The sequence below is a fragment of the Abramis brama genome (assembly GCF_963993115.1).
Source record: "Abramis brama genome assembly, chromosome: 6".
Lineage (NCBI taxonomy): Eukaryota > Metazoa > Chordata > Actinopteri > Cypriniformes > Leuciscidae > Abramis > Abramis brama.
The window spans coordinates 9,081,921-9,092,722 of record NC_139968.1 but is presented as its reverse complement, the minus strand read 5'-3'; the positions used below and the strand labels follow the sequence as shown (position 1 = coordinate 9,092,722).

Genomic DNA, 10,802 nt, shown 5'->3' with positions numbered 1-10,802 from the left:
AAAATATTATAATAAACGTGAATCCAATGTGTAGGCCTACTTTATTAGCAGCGTCCTCGTAACATCGCTTTTGTGCTGTGGTGGCGATCTCAGGGTATTCTGTCATGACCTTTATCAAGAACACCGGCAGAGTTGTTGTCTCGAACATACTTTTAAGGCCGCCGTCATTTGCGATCTCCAGCAGTTGATCTTCTTCTTGCACAGACATGCTGGATTCACCTGGTTTTTGTTGACAAATGGGTCGCGAATCCATTCCTTGGCAGTTCGTGGGTCTTTTGTGGTTGGGAAGTAGCGCTCGAACTCTTTTAAAAGCGAAATGGTGATCGTGCACCAGCTGGGAGAATGAAGGCTCGGGCTCAGTCTCTTCCAAAATCCCCGCCAATGTTGGAAACTGCAGCTACTTTATCAGCCAACTTGAAGACTGTTGTCATTTTCCCCTGAAGTGACAGATGGAGTTCATTGAGCAGGCTGAATATGTTGCATAAGTAAGCGAGTTTTGCGACCCATTCCTCGTCACTAAAATGTGCTGCCAGCGGTGACTTTTTTCTGAGAGAAATCTCTGCAGCAGCTCTCGTAATTCAAACACTCTGGCCAGCGATCTCCCTCGGGATAACCATCTTATTTCTGTGTATAAGAGACGTCTGTGCTCCGCGTCCATCTCCTCACAAAGCTGCTCGAACAGACGCGAGTTAAGGGCGTGTGCTTTGATGTGGTTAATAACTTTAACAACATCATTCAATACACTGTTAAGTTCCGGTGGCATTTTTCGGCTAGCCAGTATTTCCCTATGAATGACACAATGCGTAGACTCACATTCAGGTGCAACCTCTTTAATCCGTTAAACCAGACAGCCGTCCAGTCATGGCAGCAGCTCCGTCTGTGCATATGCCAACACAAAAGGACCATTTCAGTTTTCCTGATATATAGTCATCCAGCGACTTGAATAGTTCTGCGGCTGTGGTTTTGGTTGGCAACGATAGTGCACATAACATATCCTCATGCACATCCTCCTGATGAAGATATCGCACATAAACAAGTAGTATTGCCTTGTTGTCAATATCTGTAGACTCGTCAACCTGGAGTGCGTACCAAGGTGATGTATTTATCCTCTCCAACAATTGTGTTTCAATGTCCTCTGCTATTTCGTCAATGCGCCGAGTGACGGTGCTAGCCGAAAGAGGCACCTGTGCTATCTTTTTAACCGCAGCATCTCCTAGAAGTTCACGGCAAATGGCTTTTGTGGCGGGAAGGATCAATTCTTCACCAATAGTGAATGCCTTCTTAGCCTTAGCAATACGGTTAGCCACCAAGTATGATGCTCTCAGCGCACTCGCATTTATTGATGTGGTGGCCCTCAGTAATTGCTTCTGGCCTTCTTGTTCACACTTTTTTCTTTCAAAATACTCAAAAGGCTTGTCTTTTAATGCTGGGTGCTTGGTCTCCAAGTGACGAAGCAATTTTGAAGGCTTCATTGCCTCATTAGAGAGCTGGTTGCCACATATTATGCAGAGCGGGCTTGGTGCGTGTAAATCACTTGTTGCGATAAATCCATATTTCAAGTAGGACTCCTGGTATTGTCTGTTAAATGCAGCTTTCTTTTTCTTGGAAGTCGTAGGCTCTTCTTACTGTCTCCTCAATGGGCCGTTTCCCCTTCGCAAAGAAACTTTCCAGAGACGTTTGTTTTTTACTCATTTTGCTAGCTTGTGGGTTTATTTTTAGCGGTAACGTATCACGTGACTGAGACAAGCGTTGCTATGCGCCAAGAGTGAGTCATAGACGGATGTAACGGAGAGAATTTGAATTTGACGATGCTGACTCGCGATCTTCGCAGTATTGAACGCGCCAGAGAGAAATGCACATTTCATACGAATTACATAAGCAGAGAGCAGTCTGTTTTCTTTCGTTTTGAATTTTTCTGTTTAAAAGTATAAATTTCAAGCTTTCTATATGTGTCTCAGGTCTGTGAGGTCCAGTTCACACGCCTGCGCCTCCATGTGATTATCTATTTTCTACTACATTTACTTCTTATTTATTAAATCCAGGCAATTGGTTGATGAAACATTGATTAAAATTAAGATACAATTAATACAAAACGAAATTAAATTTAAAAATAGGCTTTGTGCTTTCTGTTTGAGGTCTCTATGCAAGTTTTAAAGCAGTCTTTTAGTGTCTTTTTTTTTTTTTTTTTTTTAAATAAATTTCTAAATAAATGCGATTTATAATCCAGTGCGACTTATAGGCTATATGTTTTTTCCTCTTCATGACACATTTTTTGACTGATGCGACTTATACTCCAGAGCGACTTACAGTCCGGAAAATACGGCAAATTATTTATTCTTTCTGTGCGGCCCGGTACCAAATGTCCCACGGACCGGTACTGATCCGCGGCCCGGGGGTTGGGGATCTCTGCTCTATGGGCTTTTCCCTTGACTTTATCGGACTTAATGCCTCCACGCCCCCCAGATTGACTGTGAGCTTCTCCTCCTGTCTATACGGTAATTTCCAGAGAGTCGCGTGGTTATGACACAATCGTTAGCCTATTTTTACAAAAACTGCTTCTATGGGGCCATAACGTAAGATACAAGGTAATGGAGCCTTTTATACATTGTCATGTTTCTTTAGAAATAAACAATGGACAAATAGAGTCTTTAAATGCCTCAGATGTAAAGTTATTCGCTGTCAAAGTGACGCCAAAATGAATGGGAGTCAATGGAATGCTAACAGCAGGTGATGGCTTGTTAGCCAATGGTGGCCCTCGGGGGTGGTACGCTTTTTGGATGCTGGATTACCCCCCTGGCTGGTTCGCAAGGTCTGGTTTGACATTCAGCTGAACCTGGCAAGGAGGGGGCGTGAAGGAAATCGAGAATTAAGAAAGCATTCATTCCTCATTAAAAAAGACGAAAATGATGATGAATATATTTGCTTGTCTTATAATGCAGAAACAAAAAAACACAACAAGCCCACCGATCCCAACAAAGACTGCTACCGAGGATTCATGTTTGCCAATCCAGGGGACCCCCTTTGCCCAGTTAAAAGTTTCAGAAAGTACATCGCCAAATGCCCACCTGATGCCACATCCTTCTATCTTCATCCACTGAAAGATTCACAGGAGGAGCTTGACAGGAGAGATTGCTGGTATTCCCACGAACCGATGGGTGTGAACTATCTTGGAAACATGCTTCCGCACATCAGCTGGGCAGTCGGGTTATCCAAAAGATACACCAACCATTCATTAAGAAGCACTGCAGTTCAAATGCTGTCAGAGGCAGGGCTGGAGAGCAGGCAGATCATGTCTGTCACAGGGCACAAGTGTGAAACAGGCCTGAGAAGCTCCTGGGCACCTTCCGCTACAGAAAGAAAGAAATGGAGCTTGATCCTCTCAGGAAACAAAAGTACAAACGAAAATCAAGCCAAGGATCTAAAGCCAAGGATCTAGTCCTAAATGCAAGAGCGTTTTAATGACAAAAACTTGACAAACGTCTTGAAATATATCATCTGAACAATGTTTCGAGGTGTGGTAACTGTAGTATAAGCGGAATAATTGACCCCAGGCCATTGAATTATTAGAAAAAATAATGCACACCCGAGCGTTATACCTATTATTATTTTTCTAATAATTCAATGACCTTTCGTCAATTATTCCTTACTTATTACATGGCTTGGTTGAATTCTAATGTAGAATGCGGTCTGTTATATCTTGATAACAGACGCTGCTAAGGACAACACACCGTTGCCATGAAAAACAGAGCGTTGCTATGGACGCAGGATTCTAACCACGGAACGGACTATTTTCTTTAGCGGAAGCAATACAATCGTTTTAAAATCAATAAACTCCTTTTTAAATCAAAATTTTGTGTCAAATTATTGATTTATTCGGTAGCCATGTAATAAGCGGCATAATGTAGAGCGAGGCAGTTGTTATAGCGAATACAACCCCAACAGGCTAATCCGACGCTAATCTGGGTCGCTCTGCATTATGTGGGATTTGGCAGGTGGGGGAACCCTCAAATTTTGTGTAGGTGCAACAGGGAAAAATTACTCACCGTGGGACAACATATTGAGTATCGTGGTATAGCAATACGTTTTGGGACAAGAATGTCACAAGAACTATCACAATACTTATACTTATTTTGGTTCATCTACATTTACACTGATATGACGACGATTCTATGTTAAAATTGATTGGGCTGAAAATGGACTGGGACAAAAATTCAGCCCTGGCACTGTAGCACGCCAGCCCACATTACCATCCATAGCCCCACCCACAGACACGGGCATTCAAATGTGAGGTAGTTAGGGGGGTTCGGGTGCATGCTCCCCCGAGAAAATTTGGATTTCTCTGATCTACATATGTGCAATTTTTTTTTATCCAAAAAAAAAAAATGGATAAGAAATAGCTTTAAAACCATGTCAGTGGGCATTAGATTATTTATCAATATCTGCTCTCTCCTCATCTTCAACTTTATTTTTCTCTCAGTCTGCCCTATTTCTTCCCCTCCTAAAGCTGAACTGTGATAGTCTTTTCATTTTCGTCTGTGTCAGTTAAGAAAGTAAACATAGGCTCAACTGATATTTCTATGTTTTTATGAATAATTAGACAAGTTAATTTACTCAAGGCTACCAGGAAAACTGTAGCCTAAGTCAGTATTGCCAATAGGAACCTTAAGCTTTGGAATTTGAAAACGTCTGTTTTTAAATGTTAAAAGTAATTTTAAATAATACAAATTATAGGCTAGTGAAGGAGATAGAAAAAGTGAAGCGCTGTGAATACTTTCCGGATGCACTGTATAGCATTTACTCAGTACATTCACCTGACTGTTAAAAACATCTGTAAATACAAAAAAGAAAAAGAAAATTATAATAAAAAACTAATGTGAAACATGAAAGGGACAAACACACACACACACACACCTTATTGTCTATGAGGATTTATTACACACATTTGTTCTTATATTATTTCAGTGACAGAAGTTGTAAAAATAATGTGATAAAGAGACAATGGGCCCTATTTTAACGATCTGAAACGCAAGTATCAAGCGCGAAACGCAAGTAACTTTGAGGGCGGGTCTTGGGCGCTGTTGCTATTATAACGGCGGGATAAATGACTCTTGCGCCAGGCGCAAATCTAAAATGGGTTGGTCTGAAGTAGCTTCATTATTCATAGGTGTGGTTTGGGCGTAACGTGAAATAAACCAATCAGAGCGACATCTCACATTCCCTTTAAGAGCAGACGTGCTTTTTCCATTGCGGATTGGTATTGTAACGGCGGATTTGCCAGGCGCACGCCAGGAGCGGTTCACAGCCGAGGAGACCGACGTTCTCGTCACGGCCGTAAAACACAGAGAAGTGACATTGGGGATGGAGAAACACACCCAAATTAGCTTTGGTTAAACAGGCGTATGATAATTTGGGTAAATTAATCAATCTATCTATCTATCTATCTATCTATCTATCTATCTATCTATCTATCTATCGTAATAATGTATGATTTGCAAAAATGAAAACTGCTGCGTCTGTGTGTAGATGAGATAAGCAAAGTGCATGCGCGTTGTGCACACGCTACATTGATTATGGCCAAGCATGCGTCCTTAAAATACCATATGAATAACATGCGCAACGCGCCACTGACTTTAAACTAGTTTTTTCGGTTAGTGGCGGAATTGTTTTCTAAACCTGCAAAATAGCATGAGGGAACGTTTACGCCGGAACACGCCTCCTCTTTGCGCTGAACCGCCCCGGGGAGCGCAAGTTCATTCCCTAGTTAACCGATGTGCGTCTGTGGAGGGAAAAGTCTGCTGTGCATCGGGTGCAAAATAGGAATGATACATGCGTCGGTGTACAAAGTCAATTGCGCTGGGTGCAAGATAGGGCCCATAAAAAGACTGTGAAATCTCAAAGTATTATGGGCAAAATCTCTCTACAGTCTATTCTGATGCATCAACACAGTTTCACTGATGATCCAAACCAAACATAAAACCCAGGATAGAGTGGCTGAGTGAATGTGGTCTGGACTGTGTGGATGAGGCTCATTGTGTCAGAGACGCTGTAGAAGGAGAGAGTTCCTGCACTGGGATCCACATACACTCCTATTCTACGGCTGAGCGACACTGCAGGAAGATCAGTCGCTTTCTTATTGTGTCTGAATGAGTAACTGGAGGGAGTACAGTACAAACTCCAGGACTGAACATTCCCTCCAAACCCACACTCAATACCCTTTCTCTTCCTGCTGATGCTCTTATATGACACTGATATATACACACCATTATTCCCACTCCACTCAATCTCCCAGTAACAGCGTCCACACACACTCTCTCTACACAACACCTGAGGCCAATAATCAAATCTGTCGGGATGATCAGGATACGGCTGGACTGTGCCAATGTAAGTAATCACTCTGTTCCTCTCAGACAGACTGAGGCGTTTATTCACTGTGTTCAGATCCAGAGTGAGCTGATGGGAATCTGATGGAGAGAAAACACATCAGAATCAGGAATTATGAATCTGTCTGATCTTTTAATGTATCTGAACTCTACATAACTTAATATTCAGTGTATCAGCAGTGTCTCAGTACAGCTGATAATCGTTTAAATTATCAATTATTAAACTCATAAATCATGATTTCTTTCAGCTTCTACAGGAAGGACATGAACACACTCAGTGAGTTTTTCTGCTAGTTTTCTTGACTTACATTGTAGGAAGTCATTCCTGGTTTTGGGATTAATGTTGGTGAATGTGACTGTGGAAATAAACAGACATGAACAGTGTGAAGAGAAATGATACGATAAAATTAATCCGTTTCCACACATTTCTTATTTTAATGTTCTACATAACATTAGATGATGTTGGACTCATTTCTGAGAGCAAATGAATCTCCAGGGGCTTCAATGGCATCTACGCTAATGTTAGTTGTTCTGTTTATTCCGGGGTTTACTGAAGTCAGCCGGATCTGGGCCATATCCAGACCAAATGGAGGACCTGCGCCTAGACATGACCACAACGCATCCCTGAAGTGTCAGCAGAGATTGTGTCAACTAGACTCTCCCCTGTGAAGGCCTCATCGACACGACAGCCATCGGCACTGATCCTCAACACACCCGTATCCTCAACATACCGGCGTGACTCCAATCTTCAACCAGAACTGGATAATATTCAGAATTTTCAGATTCAATCTTACTTCTGACCTATAATGCTGCCTGAATTATAATTATACACTGTTCGTTCATTGGCCAGAGGAGAACTGGCCCCCGACTGAGCCTGGGTTTTTTTTGCCAAGGTTTTTTCTCCATTCTGTCACCTGATAGAGTTTTGGTTCCTTGCCACTGTCGCCTTTGTCAACTTTGGCTTTTGGCTTGCTTAGTTGGGGACATTTAATTGAATATTAAACAATATTATTGATCTCCCTGCATTGACACCATTATATGTGTCACGATGTGTGCAGGCAAATGAAGACCAGGAAGGCAAAAGGTTCAATTACTAAAGTGTTTTACTCAAACAATAACTCAGGAGAAGCAAATAATCAGAATACACACACCAACATTGACGAGAACCAACAAACACTGAAGGAAAACACAGGGCTTAAATACATAGGGACTAACAAGATAATTAACGAGGAAATTAACAGGGCACAGGTGAGTGAAATTACTAATTAGACAGACTGGGGAAAACTAGGTTACAGGGACTAAACCAAAAACACAGAAGCAGGGTATACAAGAAACTGAATGCAATAAAGACAGTCCAAAACACAAATGGAAACGTGACAATATGAGAACTCACCTGAGTTGGACGATGACATCTCTGTTTTCTCCAGAGCGGCTGTATAGATAAATTAACTAAATAAATAACTTTTTTTTACAACAAAAATTAACTATCACTGAACCTACTTAAGCTGGACTGTGGCTCTATTTTTTTTTTTTTAGAAACAAACTTTGTTGCATTATTGTCCTGTTATCTCGGTAAAGCTAATGAAAGTTAATTGAAACAATCTGTACTGTAAAAAGTGATATATAAATAAAAGTGACTTGACACATAAATTGGATTTAATCCTAAATTCCATGGAGGCCCAGGACTTTACCTCTGTCAGAGATCTTCTTGAGCTCCTCTTTGCAGAAATCCTCCAGTTTGACTTTCAGCTGATGGACAGATTCTCTCACTCCATCAAAAGAAGAGAGAGAACTGAAGGGAACGTCATTTACATCTGTAGATTCAGGAGGTGCTGAGAGAGACTGGAAACTCTACAGAAAACAGAAATCAAAACTTATCAGCTCCACACTTCACTCAATAACCTGCACTACTATCAGATCTGTGCAGCACTTGTTGACTTGATTTATCTTCAGTAATTCAGCTCAATCCAGCACTTTCACACAATCAGAGACTTTCTTATAATATTCATTATGTGGCATTTATGATACAAATTCTAGTATTTGCCACTTTAGCACACTTTTAAAATATACTTATTATGGAAATACATAAAGTTATACTCAAGTGCAGATTGAATAATGTGTTTGTACACTTAACTGAATGTTATTTGCAATTATATGAATGTATTATAATTAAAATTTACATTAAATGTAAGTAGCTGAACTTTAGAGTATTTGTTGGCCACTTAAGTAGGATTTAATTACATCTTTAAATTCAATCATCTTTGAAATATGGTTAAAGTTAGTCCACTATTATCCTGTTCTTCTAGATCTCTGTTACCTGGAGGAAATGGATGTGATGCTGTGTGTGTGAAAGCTGCTCCAGCTCAGCGTCTCTCCTCCTCAGATCATTGATCTCCTGCTCCAGTCGCTTTAGTCGTTCTTCAGCTCGACTCACTGCAGACTTTTCCTGATCTCTGATCCGCTGTGTCGCCTCAGAGCGGCTTCTCTCAATGGAGCGGATGAGCTCAGTAAAGATCCTCTCACTGTCCTCCACTGCTGTCTGTGCAGAGCGCTGTTACACACATCACAATCACACAGTGAGTTCAGCAGGACTGAAGGAGGAGAGTCCTAACTGAGAGTTTCACAAACTACTCTTGTTCTCCAGACTCACCTTATGAGACGCCACAGCCTCTCTCAGCTGCTGAAGATCTTTCTCTCTCTGCTGGATTCTCTGACGGAGCTTTATCTGAGTCTCCTTCAGCTGAGTCTAAAGGTCAAAATAATAACAGGAAATGTCACATAAAACGAGAGATTATGAACGAATATGAATCCAAAGTGTCAGCATTATTTCATTTACTTTTACTCGTAAGTGACCTTTTATGTGATTAACATTATATTATCTGCAAGTCCCATTTTTAAAGATTTGAGATTTGAAGAACACTACAAGTGCACATTCAGTATAATTAAGCTGACTTAAGCTGACCACTGAAGTTGTTTAGATTACTTTTTGTCTCTTTGAGGTTAAAACTGTGAATGTGTAGTCCAAAATAGATGAGACGTTCTTCAAAATGTCATATTTTACATTCCACAGAAGAAAGTTTTAGATCGATATGACGGTGAGTAAATTAAGACAGAATTTTATTTTTGCTTGAACAATCTCTTCAAGTTCATACCTGTTTCTCAGTCCTCTGTGCTGCAGCTGATTCAGTTTTGTGTTTTTTATGTTCATAATCCTTGCACAGCACACAAATGTATTGTTGATCAATGATACAGTACATTTCTAGCTCTTTATCATGTTTACGGCAGATCATGTCCTGCAGTCGTCCAGTGGCATCAATCACTTTGTGTGGCTTACGTGAGTGATATTCCTCATGAGGGTCAAAATGAGTTTGACAGTAAGATTCCTGACACACCAGACAGGACTTGACGGCTTTGTATTTTCTTCCAGTACAGACGTCACACTCCACATCTCCGGCTTCAGCGTAACAGTCAGCAGGAAGTTTAGTCTTCTTCAGTTTCTCCACCAGTTCAGCCAGAATGGTGTTTTTACCCAAAGCAGGTCTTGGACTGAAGGTCTGTCTGCACTGAGGGCAGCTGTAGACTCTCTTCTCATCCTCCTGATCCCAGTGGCCTGTAATACAGATCTTACAGTAACTGTGTCCACAGTGGATGGTCACTGGATCCTTCAGGAGATCCAGACACACTGGACACATGAACTCATCCTGAGAAATTCTGGCCTCAGCCATTTTACTGCATGAATACAGAGAGACACAAACACACAACAGCTCAACAATACTTTAGTTTCTGTTTCACTGAATTGGTTTGAAATAGTTTCCTGCTTCTGTGTTTGAGTGACGTGTGTAAAACGGGTGTGTCTGTAGTAGTAAATGCTGCTCATCTCTGAAAGCACTGCAAGTTTCAGTCACATATAACGTTCATTTGAAAGAGCAACATGCGTCAAACATCTGTCCAAACTTGTAATGTGAAGCGTTCATAAACCTGTTGTCTAACAAACGACATGTAATAACATGTTTTTACTACAAACTTACTTCATAACATCAGTCGAGTGTTTGAAATAACATTCTTTTGTGAGCTGATGTATTATAGATAGATATGATAGAATGAGACAGACAGTATATTATTTTATAGTATTCTATACAGTGACAAAGGCTGTCGATTAACATTGCTTTATAAATAGGCCTATACTATTACTTCGGTCTGATCTTCTGTGTTTTTTTTTGTTTTTTTTGTCTTTTATCTCTGTGTCTGCGTGCCTTGTTGTCCTTTGAGCACATGGGTTTTGTTTTAACAGCTCACCATGTGAGCTCTGCTATCATTGTGGTGTTTCCCCTCCCACTCGTTATCCTTAATTATCCATCAATCTCCTCCCAGGAATTTCTTCGCCCAAGGGTCGTCTGTATTCCTTATCTGGTCCTGAGAGAG

General features: G+C 40.9%; 1 protein-coding gene across 1 annotated transcript; it reads right to left on the bottom strand.

Moving 5' to 3' along the window:
• Positions 1-4,917: 4,917 nt before the first annotated feature.
• LOC311085541 (tripartite motif-containing protein 16-like) lies at positions 4,918-10,173 on the bottom strand. The gene is made up of 7 exons (XM_084118035.1): positions 9,533-10,173; positions 9,031-9,126; positions 8,698-8,931; positions 8,072-8,231; positions 7,774-7,812; positions 6,689-6,736; positions 4,918-6,461 (listed from the first exon to the last, which is right to left on the bottom strand). Exons 1-7 carry the CDS (start codon positions 10,103-10,105, stop codon positions 5,938-5,940), a joined length of 1,674 nt encoding a protein of 557 aa, XP_083974161.1. The 5' UTR covers positions 10,106-10,173; the 3' UTR covers positions 4,918-5,937.
• Positions 10,174-10,802: the final 629 nt, after the last annotated feature.